This window comes from Lutjanus erythropterus, chromosome 8 (genome assembly GCF_056507025.1).
Source record: "Lutjanus erythropterus isolate fLutEry1 chromosome 8, fLutEry1.hap2, whole genome shotgun sequence".
Classification (NCBI taxonomy): domain Eukaryota; kingdom Metazoa; phylum Chordata; class Actinopteri; order Lutjaniformes; family Lutjanidae; genus Lutjanus; species Lutjanus erythropterus.
The window spans coordinates 9,166,089-9,184,642 of NC_139324.1; the positions used below are offsets into that span (position 1 = coordinate 9,166,089).

The 18,554-nt window shown below is 38.8% G+C and overlaps 1 protein-coding gene across 1 annotated transcript in view; it reads left to right on the plus strand.

Annotated features, from left to right (window-relative positions):
• Nucleotides 1–3,900: 3,900 nt before the first annotated feature.
• itgb5 (integrin, beta 5) overlaps nucleotides 3,901–18,554 on the plus strand; it is a 74,027-nt gene continuing 59,373 nt past the window's right edge. The window contains exons 1-8 of the mRNA XM_084724436.1: nucleotides 3,901–4,546; nucleotides 6,370–6,455; nucleotides 7,382–7,589; nucleotides 7,751–8,000; nucleotides 10,255–10,423; nucleotides 13,449–13,610; nucleotides 16,628–16,723; nucleotides 16,814–16,903. Coding sequence (XP_084580562.1) covers nucleotides 4,468–4,546; nucleotides 6,370–6,455; nucleotides 7,382–7,589; nucleotides 7,751–8,000; nucleotides 10,255–10,423; nucleotides 13,449–13,610; nucleotides 16,628–16,723; nucleotides 16,814–16,903 — 1,140 coding nt within the window. The 5' untranslated portion in view covers nucleotides 3,901–4,467. The remainder of the gene's footprint in view (nucleotides 4,547–6,369; nucleotides 6,456–7,381; nucleotides 7,590–7,750; nucleotides 8,001–10,254; nucleotides 10,424–13,448; nucleotides 13,611–16,627; nucleotides 16,724–16,813; nucleotides 16,904–18,554) is intronic.

Genomic DNA, 18,554 nt, shown 5'->3' on the forward strand with positions numbered 1-18,554 from the left:
GCAGTGTTCAGTGCTGCAAAAACTTTTATTTACCAGTGATTTGATGGAAGTTATTTGTTAGAATAGCATTAAAACCCCTTAAGTTTTTCTTTGCAACTTGCATATTTCAAAGAAGGGAGCAGTTAATCTAAAAGCAATACGTTGGCCTTCAAAAGTTGTTTTAGAACTTTGTTCAGATTTTTTTTTTATTGATATTGTTATTGAATGCAGTATTGATGTTTTTAGATCATCAAAAGTTGTGATGTTAAAAGTTTGAGGGCTTTACACAGGGCTTCCTGTCAGTTATTCAGTAGTAGTAGTTAAATCAGTTTTAAAGAAAATAGAAAATAGTTTCTAGCGATTTCTAAAATGGTATGTAGGGTTGCATACAGTAATATATGCAGCAGCTTTCTTTGTTTTTCATGTCCTTTTTCAATAAATAGATCTGGCATTGAAATGTTCTGTGATCTTGATTGTTGCTGGGTTTGACATGATCCCCCCTCTGTGTTTGAATTTAGGCATTTCTTTGACTAATAGTCCTAACTGGATGGACCACTCTAATTAGGTGTGTTATTGTAGATGTCAGCCACAGGAGAGGAGCAAAGAGAGCCATGCTGTAACTTCAACCACTGAATTTTCAGTTGGGAAATAAAGCTGTATGAAGATAGCTCCCTCTTAGTCTCAGAACACGGAGTGGGCGAGGTTGTAGTTGGCAGTAAATTGACTCTGCTTAGATGGTTCTAAATATGAGCACCTCCTCAATTTCAAAAGAAATGGAACTGCCAGTCATGTTGCTGTTGACCAAAGCAACAAATCCCACCCCTGACAATTCCTGGGACAAACAGGGTGGACACAAATCCCAAAACACTTCTGCAGGTGCAGGATCACAAAGCAAACTGGGAAATTCCAAAGTGTTCAGTGTAGTAAAATGTGTTCTCCCATCATATATATATATTTATCTCTATTTTCAGGGCTCTATCTTTAGTAAGATTATATTGAATACTAGGCTTGTATTGGATATTAATACTAGAGAAGGTTCTTGGATGCTGTTATTTCCTTCTCAGAACTTCACCATTAACTTTTCACCCAAACACTTGATGTTGCTGTAATCCTTTACTATCGACTGGCACCAACCGAGGTGGCAGCCTCTAATCTGGTGTATCCTTAGATGATATTTCTACATGACAGCCCTTCCCAAATGGTGGAGCTTAGTCACAGTTATCAAACCTAAATTACACCAATGATTGATCCAGATAATTAATGTAGTAGTCCATGTTATGTGAAATTTATTCTTTCATGAAGGGACACAACTTGGTACACTTGTAAAGTTTGGGTCCCTGAACATTTTCAGGAATTGAGTCATCACAAAAATGCCTTGTTGTGGCCATTTTACTTTCTGCAATAACCACATTATGTATTTTGCACCATATCTCCTGAACTAAACATGGTGACCAAATGCTTTGATGGTCAAAGATTACAGTGATACCATATACAACATCATAAACTGTTCAGGTGAACAGCTGAAGATGAATTCAGTGAGTGAGAAATCACAGTATCCAGTTAACAAATACAGTGACAGTGGACATACAGTGACTGTAAAGAGCATTTAATATGGCCTAATATGGAGATTTTGGTTCACATTGACATGATAGCATCACGCAGTTGCTGCAGATTTGTCGGCTGAACATCCATGATGCAAATCTCCTGTTCCACCACATCCCAAAGGTTCTCTATTGGATTGAGATCTGGTGACTGTGGAGGCCACTGGAGTACAGTGAACTCACTGTCATGTTCAAGAAACCAGTTTGAGATGATTTGAACTTTGTGACATGGTGTGTTATCCTGCTGGAAGTAGTCATCAGAAGATGGATACACTGTGGTCATAAAGGATGGACATGGTCAGCAACAATACTCAGGTAGCCTGTGGTGTTTAAATGATGCTCAGTTGGTACTAAGAGACCCAAAGTGTGCCAAGAAAATATCCTTCACACCATTACACCACCATCAGCAGCCTGAACTGTTGATACAAGGCAGGATGGATCCATGCTTTCATGTTGTTCATGTTGTTGTTGCTAAATTTTGACCCTACCATCTGAATGTTGCAGCAGAAATCAAGACTCATCAGACCAGACAAGGTTTTTCTAATCTTCTATTGTCCAATTTTGATGAGCCTGTGTGAACTGTAGCCTCAGTTTCCTGTTCTGAGCTGACAGGAGTGACACCCGGTGTGTCTTCTGCTGCTGTAGTCCATCTGCTTCAAGGTTCAAAGTGTTGTGTGTTCAGAGATGGTCTTCTGCATACTTTGGTTGTAACGAGTGGTTATTTGAGTTACTGTTGTCTTTCTATTATCTCGAACCAGGCTGTCCATTCTCCTCTGACCTCTGGCATCAACAAGACATTTTTTTTCCCAGAGACCTGCTGCTGACTGGGTATTTTCTCTTTTTCAGACCGTTCTCTGTAAACCTTAGAGATGGTTGTGTGTGAAAATCCCAATAGATCAGTAGTTTCTGAAATACTCAGACCAGCCTGTCTGACACCAACAACCATGTCACATTCAAAGCCACGTAAATCACCTTTGTTCCTTATTCTGATGCTCGGTTTGAACTTCAGCAGGTCGTCTTGACCATGTCTACATGACTAAATGCATTGAGTTGCTGCCATGTGATTGGTTGATTAGATATTTGTGTTAATAAGCAGTTGAACAGGTGTGGTGGACAGTAGTGTAGTACATTTACTTGAGTACCGTACTTAAGTACATTTTTTGAGTATCTGTACTTTACTTGAGTATTTGTTTTTTTTGGAAACTTATTATTTTCACTCCACTACTTTTCAAAGACAAATATTGTACTTTTGACTCCACTGCATTTGTAGGAAGGTTGTTGTTACTTTTTGACTAAGCTTTGAAGTCAGCTGTCGGTGTTTTTTTCTTTTCTAAAATGCAGTTGGTCACATGCTGTGTTCCTCACAAAAGGAAACCAATCACAGTAGCTCCTCTCAAATGGGATTGATGTAAAAGTGGAAATACATGGTCCAGGTGCTCTCTGTAACAAGAACAAGCAAGCTCTCCCTCTTTCATTCAAACAAAAAGCGGTGATGGTGATGGCAGGAGAAAGACACATTTAAATCTCAAGATGTTATTATAATTATTCATTATTCCAGGTAGCTTTTAAAGTTGGATTGTTTTATTAGGGTGAAAAATACAGCATAATTCATGTATATATATACTGCCTCTGAGGACAGAAAGAAATCTCAGTTATTTAACAGACTTGGAGAACTCCTCACAGTTATCTTCAATCTAATTTTATGATGTGATTTTAATACAGTTACATCAGAAAATGACAATAAATGTCCCTTTTGGTTTTGATTGTATTTCTAAGCTAAATTTTTTATAGGTGTTTCTATAAGCTTTGTGTAGCAGAGTGGTTCTACAAGCAGGTCAGTGCATCATCAGATGGTTTCAGGGAGTTACAAGGTTCTGTAAATGCATCATGAAAACAATACAGCATGTATTGATGTTAGAAATTGTACTTTTTAATTTGTACTTTTGAATACTTAAGTATTTTTAAAAACGTACTTTTGAATTTTAAAATTAAATTAAATTAAATTAAAATTAATTTTAAAATTTAAATTTTAAAATTTTATTTTTAAAAGCAATAACTCTAGTACTTTAACTCAAGTAAAGTTTTGACTGAGCAACTTTCACTTGTGAATGTACTTGGAATTCATATTCAGTCTTGATAACTGTTCTGTTAGCTGTGTAAAAGCGGTGCTGTGCCAATATTGACCACAGGGGTTTATGTGATTCATGCAGTTCTAAGAAGCCACCACTAGGTGTCCTCACCAACTTAACTGCAGCCAGGCTGTGCGGGTTTTAACCATGACATGTTTCCACTGTTCTCCAAAGTAACTAACGGGTTAATGTAAGCTGTAGTTGGGAATGGGCGGAGATTCCAGCTGGGACGCAAACCGGGACAAACCGAGAGAGCAACACAAATCCGAGAAAGAAAATCACTGCTGGAGCTGAATACATGTCTGTGTTTGTCTGTCAGGGCCTTCTGCTCTCTCCTTCCACTTCGCATTTGATCCGATTTTGACCGTATCGGACCGAGAGGTGCGGTGAAACCGATGGAGAAGTTTTGGAGTTGCTGTCAGTTATGGGTGAAGTAGTCAAGACGTGGAAGGCGGCGGCGGCGGCGTCCAGAGACAGTTCAAGAAGCGGAGCAACAAGAGCGTGCGGAGCGTTCACTGTCTGCACACTTTAAAACAATGGAGAAATGTCTGTGCGTCCACACGGATCTCTCACTATGAGCCCACTTTAAGCGCCTCCGTGGAGCTGAGATGGTGTAAAGCGCTCTTTGCTGCTGCGGTTCGCACGTATCAGCAGGACTACATCCAATGAGAGGTGTGGTGGTAAAGTAATACATCTGTGTCATCGGCTGCGAATAGAGATACAAATCTGGTGTTTGACAAAGCGCTGATAAACACGCCATGTGGAGCCCGGGGACGTGGATGTGGCGAGCGGCTGTGTGCTGCCTGCTTCTGGAAACATTTCTGCACAGTGCCAGAGGTAGGACAAAGCAGGCTTGTCTGCTCTACAGTAAATTCTTTATTATCTGCTGCTATCAGCCTGTGTTTTTTTTTACAACAACATCAGCCAGCGAACCAGTGTTTGGTGCACACGCGCACAGATGAGGAGTTCAGAGCTACTGGAAACTGGAGCCACATGGAGGAGAGAGACACAAGTCAACATTTGGTTCTTTCTGTTTACTGGCGGCTTCCAGTGGGGAGAACAAACACAAACAGTGCATTTGTGTTGCATTCATGCCCACCTCCTTAAAGGGACAGTTTACCCAAAAATGAAAATTCAGTCATTATCTACTCATCCTCACACCGATTGAAGGTCGGGTTTATTTTGTTAGTCCACAAAACGCTGCTGGAGTTTCACAGGAAAACAGTGTGTGGAATCTCCAAAACAATGGAAGTGAATGGTGACCAGTTTTCAAATGTGAGAAGAATCAACAGAGTAAAAACATAAAATGCCTCCATATTGTTCCAAACTAACAAAATAAACCTGACCTTCAGTCAGCAGGAGGGTGAGTACATAATGAGGGAATTTTCATTTTTGGGCGAACTGTCCCTTTAAAAACAAGTAATGGAACATAAATCCTAAATTAAATCTTATAGAAATCTAAGTTTCCCTCAGGACATATGCTCTATCATCTATTTTTCCATCTGTCATCAATCATCAGTCATTGATTGATCTGTCAATTAATTTCTTGATTAACTGATTATTAATTGATCAGGGTTTGGCTCATAAAATGTTAGTAAATGGTGAAAAATGCTGATCACTGTTTCCTAAAGCTCAAGATGATGTCCTCAAATGTGCTGTCATTCACAAAACAAGATGTTCAGTTTACTGTAACAAGAGGACTAAAAAAAAACAAGAAAAAACAGAAAATATTCACATTTGAGAAGCTGAACTTGAGAATTTTGTATTTTTTACATTAAAAAATGACTCAAAATGATGAACTGATTGTAGAAATAGTTGGCAGTTCATTTGATAATTGATTAATCGTTGCAGCTATAGACTCAATATATTGTGATATATTGAGACACTGTAAGCAAGCTGATATATTACTATTTCATAAGTCTAATCTGAGCAAAACTGTAATAGTTTAAGAACACACCACTGTAAACATGAAGTCTGAGTTGACTTTGTATGTGATCAGAATAGTGAAGATACAACACGACACAAAATGAACCACTGCTACAAGTCTTAGCATGTGTCACAATATCACAAAAAAAGTACTGATATTTTGTTACACCCCTGCTATTTATGTAAAAGTCCTTTAACCAGACAGAAACAGGCCTGCAGGTCCCTGCTGGCCTTTATGTCAAGGGAATATAATAATGTGTACCACAGACACATTGTACACTGACTGACACACTGACAAATACAGACACCTTCTGTCTACCTTATTTAGACATGGAGATTATGTTTATGTTTATTTTGTTTAAGAAGTGACAATGCACATTAGTTGATGTGACCATCATGTAAATGTGCCAGATTTAGTCATACAGGCTCATTTTCATCTGCAGTCTGTGCAGGCTGATGGCATGAAAAAAAAACCCATTAAACAATGCATTCAACAGCACAGACAAACACACATCAGCACAAATACGAAAAACAGTGACTTAATCAACAAAAAACATTAAAACAAACAATTGGCAAAACAGCGAAACACCTTTCAGACACAAAAGTCTTGTATTGGATTGCATTATTGTTCACAAATGTTTCTGTTTTTCTGCTATTTCATTTAGAATACTTGAGTATTTTTTTTCCCATTCCACTCTCAGTGCTGTGTCTGTCCCTGTCTCTGCTCCTCTCAGGTCTCAACATGTGTATGAGCGGCAGCGCTACATCCTGTGAAGAATGCCTCCTCATTCATCCCAGCTGCGCCTGGTGCGCACAAGAGGTAAAGCTCATCTGCTGCAGTTTTCACCAGGGATGCATGGTACTGGCTGATAAAGACTTCGAAATGAAGTATCAGTATTGGCCTGAAATGACAATTTCTGTGTTTATGACAGGCTGGTAAGACTGGCACTTTATTTATCCGATTGCAATGCAAGTATGTCTGCAGTGTGGCTTTGTTCTTAAGCGTCTGAAATGGATATCAGAGTTGCTATGCTGTCGTATGAGGGGGAGAATTTTAAACTTCAGAACAATGCTAGTATAAAAAGAAAATTTACTCATACCACAGCAAAAAAGTCTTGGGCAGATAATCTTATTTAAGCACCTGCACACAGAGCTGATAGAGAAAAAGTCACTGAACACTGTCTGGTTTTGCCGCAGGACAAATTTCAGGCAGGACAACAAAGACTGAAGACTGAACTGAACTAAGGTCTTGAATGAGCACCTAGATTATTATTTTTTTAACAGCTTCGCTACTTTCAATACTATTGAATGTTAGTATTGATCAGTTTTGAAACATGCGGTGTTGAAATAGTATTGAAATATTGATTCTTTTGTTAACCTTAGTAGGTTCTCATACTTTGGAGGGAAGATGAGAGATGCCACTAAATCCTATCCTCATTGTTATAATGAATTTGTGAAGAAAGAAAGGGAAACAGGAAGGAGAGGAAAAAAAACATCCGTCAGCAGTAGTTTTCTTATTTTGCACAATGTATATGTTCATTCTGTAGTGCAGTTTGTGATTAGGCTGAAAAAACAAATTGAGCTGGAAAATATTGGATACTGGCAAAAATATCATGCATCCTTAATTTCCCATAGAGATGAAATAATTATTGCAGAACACACATGGCTTTAAATTTCAACCCTTTTTCATTTGCTCATGAGTTACAACAATCTGTAACCTGAGGTTTGTGGCTTTCCATCCATCAGGACTTTGGGAGGGGGCGGACTCTGACATCACGGTGCGACTTTATTCAAAACTTGCAGAAGAGGGGCTGCGAGATGCGGTTCATTGAGTATCCCACCAGCAGCCTGTCTATCCTGCAGAGCAGGCCCCTGAGTTCTAAAGGATCTGGGTCGACTCAGTACGATGTTGTCCAGATCATGCCTCAGAAGATCTCCCTGAGCCTGCGGCCAGGTTAGTGCTCTGCCCACTGAGAGTCGGGTATAACTGTTGTACATCCATGAGAGCAGATACAGTTTAAAAGAAAATTTTCTTATAATCACAAAACTTCCAACCTCAGCTAGTACATGTTGTGAATTAAGTGGCTAACAGATTCTTTCCACCTGCCCATCCAGGAGGCCAGACGTGGTTTGGACTGCAGGTGCGGCAGGTGGAGGACTACCCGGTGGATCTCTACTACCTGATGGACCTGTCTCTTTCCATGAAAGATGATCTGCACACCATCCGTAACTTGGGCACCAAGCTGGCCCAGGAGATGGGCAAGCTTACCAGCAACTTCAGACTAGGCTTCGGTTCATTTGTAGACAAAAACATGTCCCCATTCTCCTACACAGCGCCCAAGTACCAGGAGAATCCATGCAACGGGTAGGTAGTGGCAGCATGATTTAGCTCATGTTTAAAGGGATGGTGCTTTGATAGCTTTTAAAGCAAAACTCTGATGGTGAATTAATAATACAGGAATGTCAGCCTACTTCAAATGTAGCCCTGCTAAGAAACTGTAGATTAATATAACACTTCATGTGAGGCAGAGCTTAAAAGGATAGTTCTGGTTATTTGAAGTGTGGTTGTACGAGGTACTTATCAGTAGTCAGTGTATTACCTGCAGTAGATGGCAGGTGGCACAACCTTAGTTTGGAGAAGCAGCAGGAGTACCAGAGGAACCATCTGATGATGGATAATATTTCATATATCCATACTTCAGAAAACTCAAACTGTCCCTTTAAGAACAATTCTCTCTTGACGTAAATGTTTCACAGTAGATGAAAGGGAAATCCTGAAATAATAATTTACTCTCACCCACACATTTCTATTTTTGGACATTCATGCATCATGTATAGGTTGATATCCCGCAGTTGCGAGAATGAGTTTTTCCATCTTTGATGAGCAGCTTGAATGAGCAGTTCTTCAAAATGGCCCCACTCCTCTGCTCTGGGTTGTTGATGAGGGCAAACTGAAAGGGAGCAGAACAGATAGAGGGTAAAAAGCTGTGGCACACGATGTTTGCCCTGGAGGTGAGGCTGCACTGCTCTGACCCAGCGCCCGCCATCGCGCATCACTTGCCATCTAGGTTATGGCTTTGGTTGCGTGTGTGTGTGTGTGTGTGTGTGTGTGTGTGTGTGTGTGTGTGTGTCAGTCACACACAGTGAAGCACAGCAGGAAAAATATTTAAAGGGATAGATGGCGACATTTTGACCCCTAAACAAGCCAGTGCACTTCTGCTGTTGCTCATCTCATTTGTACAAGACGAGAAAACGGCAAACATTTAGATCACCTGGATCTGGAAGAATGTTTGATTTTATGTTCTCATTTAAATAATGATAATAATAAATTCAGTTGTCATGGCAACTTTCAAAACAGAATGCTTTACAATAAAGACGGAATACATTTAAAACAAAAAGAAAAACGAAAAGCCATTTAAACCAGTGTTTCCCAAACCTTTTTTCTGACGACCCCCTTTTTAAAATCAAAAAACCTTCATGACCCAAATCACTGTTCCTGACCATTTTTACTGCTGTTTCCACATCACCTTATATGAACAGGTCACTTTGTTGTTTTTATTTCCTCTCATCAAGAAAACAAACCAAAATTTCAAGGCATTTACTGTGATGGATTTTTGAGTTTTGAGCCCAAGTTGAAAGAAACTGAAAGAACGATTTGCTGACCTATAATCTTTAGTTGAGATAATTTGCTTTTCTTGAATCTTTGAGGTTTAGAAACTCAAAAAATGCATTTCAAAAATTATTCACAGTGAGCTGTGATCCTGATTTGTCATTATTTGGGAGCTTGAAAATGGTTTAATGAAATATATTGAAATATTAACCTTTATTCACTTTCACTTCAATGAGATTACTCAGTAGTTTTTGAAACACAATTTTTGGGGGTTTCTAAAATTCAAAGTTTCAAGTTTATTTAAAGAAAAAAGTAAATTCATAACACAAAACAATATTAGTTGGTAAAATTAAACTATTGAAATAAGTTGCCTTGAAATTTTCAGTTTTCTCAGCGTTTTGTTTTTACGGTGTTGAACATTTTAACCAGCTTCATTAATGAGACAAATTAAGTACATGTGGATGGAATTAACAGGCTCTTGTTTTTTCCTCTCATCAGTAAAACAATTCACACATTTTAATGTTATATCTGTCATAAAGCATTCAAATATGTGTATTGTTTTACATGTATTACAGATATAAATCTTAAATTTGCAGAATTTTTTCTATAGTATTATTTATTTGGGGACCCAAATAAAATCTCCTGTGACCCACCTGTGGGTCCTAACCCAGTGTTTGGGAATAACTGATTTAATCTAAACACATTACAAAACAGAGTAAAAAAAAAACTGCCACGATCACCTCAGGTAGGTCATTCCAAAGTCTCTATCAGGATGGGACATCAGACACTAAAAACTCTGCTAAATAACTTGGAGAAAGACATCTAAGCCATTATCAAAACAAAATGAACCATCAGGGACTTGGTTGTATAAATCAAGTCAGCTTTGTTATGTTTTTGTAAATAAATTGTATTATAGATCAAAACTTTTTGCTGCTGTGAATATTCTGATGTCCTGATGTGACTTTCAGAGGAAATATCTGAACCTCTTCCTGTCTTTCACCCTGCACAGATACAAACTCTTCCCCAACTGCGTCCCCACCTTCGGTTTCCGGCACATCCTCTCACTAACAGATAAAGTGGACCGTTTTAACGAGGAGGTGCAGAAGCAGATGGTATCTCGCAACCGGGATGCACCAGAGGGCGGATTTGACGCCATCCTTCAGGCTGCTGTTTGTAAGGTGACGAGGGTTGCATTTCTTTATTTCTTTTCTAATTTATTTAGCGCCCTTTGCTTGAATGCTCTCCTGCGTTAAGTGCCAGCACACGTTTGGTTCAGATGGAGGGGAAAAGCTGCTGTGAAACCGCTGAGGCGCCCTTGTGGCAAGCGTCTATTTGCTTGTTAATTAAAAGCACCAGGGGGTATAGACAGACAGGAAGTGCAGTCTGGTGCAGCTGGTTAAACATGAGGACGAGTCACTCGCAGGCCCAGTCATAACCCTGTTTTCCTCTCCCACTTTAATTGTTTTCTACAGGAAGAGAATGACTCCCTCTGAGGAGCTCCTGCCTTGTAATTTACTCGTGCTGCATCATTTCAGACAGTCGCTGGAGGCTGGGCTGGGTTTGGCCCAATGATTCATTGATCCTCGATTTTTAATTTAATTCAGTGGAAATTCAGCTAATCAATGTGATGGTTATCACATGAATGTGACTCAAAATAAATAAATTGAATTAAATAATTTCTTTTGTGTCTAAACTACAAAACTATTCAGCTGCGTCTTTTAAGGCAAAACTCACCACAAAATCAACAATGCATCTGCTGCTCAAAGCACCAAAGAAGCACCAAAGCAACAAAAAAGTCCATTTGAAACACAGAAGTGCAATGTCTCTTTCCAGAAATCATGACTGTAATTGTTGTAAAATAGTTTTTTAAATGCACATTTGTTGTCCAGGGGTTGACCTCTGTTCATTTTTGTGCAACATGATTGCTTCATATGTCCTCAAGAAACGTTCTCACACAGCATGTTTTATCTTTTTATGATAGTTCCCCTTCACAGAGTTCTCTAATAGGGGCGCCCACAGCTCCGTTGTGTACTGTACACTCCAAATAATGAACACAAGAATTAGGAAGTCTCGCTCTTTGCTGTTATGTTTGTTTAGTGTCATGCATTAGTCAGCACTCTGTCAAAGGCTCACTTTGTTGTTGCCCGTTGTTTCCTATTGATAATGGCCTGCAGCAGAAAACTCTGGCTATCGTTCCACTCTCACTGGCTTGTTTGGATCAGCTGCTTTCAAGCTTGTGGAAAGTGACAAGTATCCATAATGAGTTTTTAGTTAAATGACGAATCCTACAGAACCCAGGATATAAAGCCATTTACAAATGTGTTGACACGACACATCTGTAATGGAAACGCCTCCACACATACTGGCTCTAATAACTGTTCTAAACAATCCTTTGGTGTAAACCTAGTAAACAAAGCAAATAATAAGACTGAAGTGGGGTTGTATGTATACTACAGTAGAGGAGATTCGACCTGGCCCAGTTTGGAGAGGCAGAGGAGAACGGAAGCTAAGCAATGGATTGCTATAGACAGTGTCAGCAGCAAAATATGTTTTAGTTGCCCATTTTCTGTTTCTGCCTCAGCAATGTCAGTATTATTTTGCACTAAATTTAGAGTATCTTCTTCACTTTACCTTGCTGTCATTCAGCCTTTTTTAAAATTTATTTTCAGAACAGAACAAAAGGCTCATAGTGTTACATATATCAGACATGTGAGAATAATTATCTGTCAGATCCCTCCATATACACACATGTAGACACAAAAGGATAATACAGAAATGTAACTGATGAAAAAAGACATAAAGTAAAATAACATGCAGTATTTGAGTACGACAGTAAAAAATGATTGAGAGGGAAAAAAAAGAGTATTAACAGTGGTAGCAATACATAAAAGTATTGTCCTCCGACTCTCACAACTATTTAGAGTGATAAATTAATATAAGAAAGAAATATTAGGGAAGGTTTTACATGGCAATAGGCGAAATTTGTTTCCACTCTGGAGGGTATTGACCTTTCAGCAAAGTATGTTTGAGCTCAACTGGTAAATAATCTAGAACGGGGTTCCATATTTTAAGAAATGACTCCTCACTAAAGCCACCTTGGGGCACAGCCTCAGATTTGCCAAAATTCACCTTGTAACCTGAAATATGTCCAAATTCATTTATTATTGTTAAAATGGTGGGAATAGAAATTTCTGGTGAAGTAATAAATAAAATGATGTCATCAGCATATAATGCAAATTTGTTGGATGGAACCCCCAGTCACCACCCCCCTCCTCATGGCATTGAATGTGGTAAATAGTTGGACCCACTTAAGAAAATCTCCCCCTAGACCAAACCTGTCAAGAAAGCCTTTTTTATATAAGCCGAATATAGTCTTCTCCAAAGCCACCAGACTTCTTCGGCAAAATCAGTAATTTTACCTCACTGAACACAGGAATTGATGGTCTACCACTGCCTCGATCAGTTTCAGTTTTTGTTCTGATTATTCGTCTTGCTTATTTTTCTCCACTGAAAGTCTTCATGCAGCAAAAACTGTAAGACAGAAATTCATGAAAATTGTCAGGTGGGTTCCAAATTCCATGCACTACTCCAGTACGTATGATGACAATTTCTGACCTCAAACTGATGCCGTATCATTTCAAAAACACTTCAGCTTTGAATCGACATTCTTTCAACATTTTAACCTCTCAAGTCATCTGCATCAGATCTTCTGCTCTTAAATTGTAAAAATCTCTGATTTTGACAACCTGCTTGTGTTGTTGTGTGACTTTGATGTTTTAAATATTTATTTCAGATCCAAACTAACCCCTTAGTTAGTCATCAAGGCAGTGGTACAGCAGCAGCTTCCATGCTCTGAATGATAAAAGGATTCTGGTGGCTTTGAAAGAGCAGAAAAGGCTACCTAACAGCAAGGTTAAGTGGTAAAAATATTCCACATATAGTGTACACTTTAAACTGATAATGATTTTTTTGCATGGCATGGCATATTTAAGCTGGTGACCCCGTCCACAGCAGGACATTGCTTAACTTCCGACACAGTACTCCTGCTGCCTCTTCAAACTTGAGGTGTGTACAGTAGGCAATACACTGACTATAAACAAGTATCCCATACAACCTCACGTCAGAAAAACTCTCCCTCCAACCCCCTTGAAAAATACAAGAAGCATCATCTCTTGGTCCTAACCTGCTGTACCCTGTGAACAGGATGAGATCGGTTGGAGAAAGGGGGCCTACCACCTGCTGGTGTTCGCCACGGACGACGTACCTCACCTCGCTCTGGACGGAAGGCTGGGAGGCCTCGTCCAGCCCCATGATGGACAGTGTCACCTCAATGACCAGAATGAGTACAGCGCTTCCACAAAGATGGTAAGAAGAGCTGCCCTTTCTATAGTCCTGCTCACAAACAGAGCATTGGTCAGGGTTCTCAGCAGGGTTCAGTATTGGAGGTGGGTGATGTGGTCTTAAATAACAACCTTCCAATATCATTTTAACAAATTAATATACTTTAATGAAACATTATAGCAACCTTAACACATTTGGGGAACGGCAAATGTAGAAAGGTGAGGACAGTGAGATTGTTAAAAAACTAAAAGGAGGAAATTTTATCATATGACTTCATCCAAAACTGACAAATCTAATCATGCTGCTGCAATTATGTATTTTCTGAAACATTGTATTGTAAGTAAAATTCAGTAAATATTGTAAAAATATATGTGTTTTTTCCCCTGTAATTTATATATAGAGAAAACATATTTGGTTTGGAAAAATTGTTTTAACTTTTCATTTGCACTTGACATGTCATTATTCAGTCCCATTTACCTCATTTCTTGTACATTGATCTCCTGTTTTATTCATATATTCCACTATTTTTGTGAATGTGAGACTTTGGTAAAGTACCAGAATAATTCCTCCACGTGAGTAAAGAATCTGTTTTCACAAGAGATTTGAAGAATTTTAAAAATCAGACTTAAACATTGTTCCTGTAGGACCGTTATCTCTTTACACTGTCCTCCTTGACAAAAGGAAGCCTCAATTTACAGAAAGTTGTGATTTTTCTGCAAATATTGATTAAAAACACATGGATATCATGTTATATGTAAGAGGCTTTGAAAGGTGAATTTAAGAAGATACATGAACACTGAGAAAATTCCTTTGGATCCCAGCTTCACCCTGCAGCTTCAAATCTTCTAATTTACTGTATGACTGTTACATTGTCATTGTTCAGTAAACTCTGGCACTTTTCCTTAGAAAATCCACCTGTGAATGGATGTTTTAATTTCCACTGTTTACTCAAATAAAAGAGAAATACGATACGCTGAGGCTGCTGCCCTCTTTGATGACAGCGGTATTCATGATGATAAAACGCTCCATTGGGCTTTTATCCCAGCCTGCATTATTGGATTTGAGTAGATTTTTTTGTCCCATATGTTTACGAAATCTTTCTTCATTCCAAACAAAAACTTAAAACACAGCATTGAAAAAAAAAAAAAAAAAAAAAAAGATCTTATTTAACCCACCCACTTGCTTGTGGCCTGTGGTGGTAATTGCAGAGGAAAAAACCAATAAAGACGTCCACACCTGGAGGCTGCTAGTAAAAACCACAGAATTGATTTTTGAGTTTTAAAAATATGGCTACAAATATTTCTCTTTGAAAACTCAACTCAACGACATCTGACACGTGGAGCAGTTTTGATGACTTGTAATAGTAATCATGCACCAGTGGGCTGTTTTTGTTAGACGCTCATGATAAGTTTATGCAGTGTCTGAAGATTCCAGAGGACTTTTTCACATGATATTGATCAAATGTATCAATATCATGTGAGTGGCACTGTGTTCCCATTTAATAGGAATTTTCTCAGACTAATTGATAGCCATGTTTATCATAGAGGAGCTAAAGCAGCAGTGCGTTTTCTTCTGCCTGTCTCCTCCACATTTCTGTTTTTAAGTACAACTGTTGGATTGGTAATTAATACAAATCACTGGGAGTTTTAAAAAAAATAAAAATCTGAATTGCATCCATCAAAAATAATCCCATTTTACAGCTGGCAGGTTGTAGAACCAGCAGGAGTAACGGTGTAGGAGGCTAAGCAGTGTCCTGCTGTGGACACGGTCAGCAGCAACATGTGTTGTAAGACATCCCTTGTGAATGCGATGTCTCAAGAATGCCGTGAGGGAATTTCTTTGTGCAAATGAAGTGATTAGAATATAATTTAGTATAGTGGTAAGTTCCATATTAAATTTCTTCAGAGACTGTATACATTATGTGAGGACTCGGCCACAAGTGACCAAACACTGCTGTAGTCTGAAGTCTTGTTTCAGCAAAGAACAACCTATGTGGGGGTTATTTTAATGTTAATGTTTACTTTGCAAATCTCAGCTGATTCTGGCAGTTGTTGTGACATTGCAGTAGGTGCTTCATCATCGGACACCTGGTGGGGGTCTGCATTCCACTGAGTGACCTCCTCTAGTTTTTATGGTCTATAGACTGTTTTTTCTTTTTTAGGAAAATCCTGCATAATATGCCTTTAAACTTTTTTTTTTTTTCGGTCAGCCTTTTTCAGTTGCTAAACTATTTGCTGCTGCTGACCCTGTCCACAGCAACACATCACTTAGCTTTGTAGAAAAGCTTGTTTTAGGCAACTGGACTTGGTGCAGTTCTAGAAGACGTTTCACCTCTCGTCCAATAGGCCTCTTCAGACCTAAAACAAGATCTAGAACAAGCTTTTCTACGAACGCCATGACCTAGATGACTGAGAACCTTCTCAGACATTGCTTAGCTTCCCACACTGGCCGTCCTGCTGCTTCTCCAAACTGGACACATGCTGTCCACCATCCACTGTAGGTTATATAGTTGTCTTGCAATACAAGACAACTGAAGATCTAATTGCCTATTTATCACCCAGGGATTTTTAAATGCAAGGTAGTTGCTTGAATGGTGGCAACTATGGCCTAAATATACAGAGCAGAGAGAGTCAGAGAATGACCTGCAGGAAAGGGAACTCGCAGCTTCAGTACATGGAGCGAACACTCTGCTAACTGAGCTACCAGACCACCAGCAATGGAGTTTTTCTCTAATTGTTTCCACCCAGTTTTAGCAATAAAAGCTGGGAGAATGTTCAATATAGAGTGTGAGTCTTCTAATACACTGGCTGTGAATTACTGCCTCATACAACCCCACTTCAAAAACTCTGAACTATCCCTTTAAAGTTTTGTTCTGCCTGGTACTAAAATGTGATAAACCTGAACAGCAGAGCAATGCTAACACAACACTGTGGTCAGAAGTGCATCAACTTTTGTTAATTAGTTTCCTGGCTGGGAAGTCTATACATGGTATGTGTGAACAAAAATACCCATAATGCCCCTTTCCATCTCTCTCTCTGCAGGACTATCCCTCTCTGGCTCTACTGGGGGAGAAACTGGCAGAAAATAACATCTTTCTCATCTTTGCAGTGACAAAACGGCTGTATGTCATTTATAAGGTACTTGAATTAACTGTTTTATCAGCAAACTTTATTCCTTTGTATTTATTCAGGCATCTAAAGCTGTCTCTTATTTCTTCCCTTACAAAGAATTTTACTGCACTCATACCTGGAACTACAGTGGAAATCCTGGACCAGGACTCTAAGAATGTAATTCAGCTGATCATCACAGCTTACAATGTGAGTACAGAAAAGTGCTGGTGCTGGTATGACTGTCAGCGTGTCTGGTTTCCTGTGTGTGTGAGTCGAGTAACGGCACAGAGGGAATTGAGAAGAAAGATAAGAAGAGGGGGAGGAAAACAGAGGCAAATTCTTTAAAGTCTTCCCACTTCTGTGACACAGTTAATGAGCCTCCAGCTGACATGGCTGGTTGCACGCAGGCTGGATTTCTCATTTTGGTGGAGACGCTGGGCTGCCGAAGTGGTTTTAACAGCTGACTTTGTAGCAGAGATGCTTTTCTTAGCGACATTTCTCACATGGATAGAAATGACGAACTGACTGACAGAACAGTAATTAACAGTTTCGATAACAGAATAAATCATTGAACTCACTAGCCAAGCAAAAACACCGTGCACTTTAGTTTCAGCTTCTCAAATGTGAGGATTTGTTGAAATTTGTCACTATTTTATAAGATTTTCTAGAATAAAGCAGTGGTTCCTACCTGAGGGCAAACAGGGCAAGATAAATCTGAGGCATCATGAAATGACTAAAGACACAGTATGTCATTTTCTCTCTCAATCAAAACAAAAACAAGACAGAACTTATTACCCTTATTTCTAAAATTGTAGCCTATGAAACATAAAGGGTGACATTGTTTAAACAAATATAAGTGAACATTAATAAAGATAACATGGAGAGTGGACTCATAAAAGTAATCTCCATTATATTTCAAATCTTTATTTGACAATAGATTGATTCAGTTTTACATGATCAATCAAATTCTTAACGACTAATTAATCAGTCAATGATTAACTGTTATCATAGTGAACAGTTACCTAAATATGTTTTGAATAGATCTATTGTTGATCAAATCTGTGTCTCTGTGGCTGTGCAGAGGGAATTCTGTTCAGACAACAAAACAAAAGGTTTAGTGTTCATTTTAGACAGAATTAAATCTCCCAGCACACCTTTCATTCTTATGAATAGTCCCAGACACCCAGGCAGACGTGTTAGTTGATGTCTTTCTTTGAAGTCACTGTTAATTCAGCTCTCTGTCTATTTTTTATGGTTTATTTGGCGTATTTCCCCATTTAGACGTCGATATTTTCATCTGCTGGACAACTACACATGAGAGCCGGTATATGCTGCTTAAAATAAACCCTGTTTCTGTTTCCCTGGAGGCTGTAAAAACTAATGGTGTAGAGGAGATATAATGCTATTGACAGGCAACCAAATCAACACCAGTGTTACCTTGAATAAAATGACGTGTTTCTCTAGGTCTTAATATTCATGGAAACATTTTAACAAAATAAAGCTCTTGTCATTTTTAGGCATTTTGATATACAAATGTCACATGTTACCTTTACCAGCATAGGAACCAGAAAAAATGCTGGACAAACATATTTCAATTTCCCTTTTTTGACTTTCCTCTGTTCCATTTTCTGGTGAAGTGCTGGGAAACTGAACCTCCTCACACCTCTAAAAATTCAAAACAAGAAAAGGTTAAACGGGTCTTGTGATAAGAGGAAATCGATAGTGTTTTATTTTAACAGATCACAAGCCAAGAAGGTTGGGAACCATTTTAAAATAACTTCTTTACAGGACTGATTGATGAATTGACAAATTTAATGATAATGAAAATAATTCATAAATGCAGCCCCACTGAAAGAGA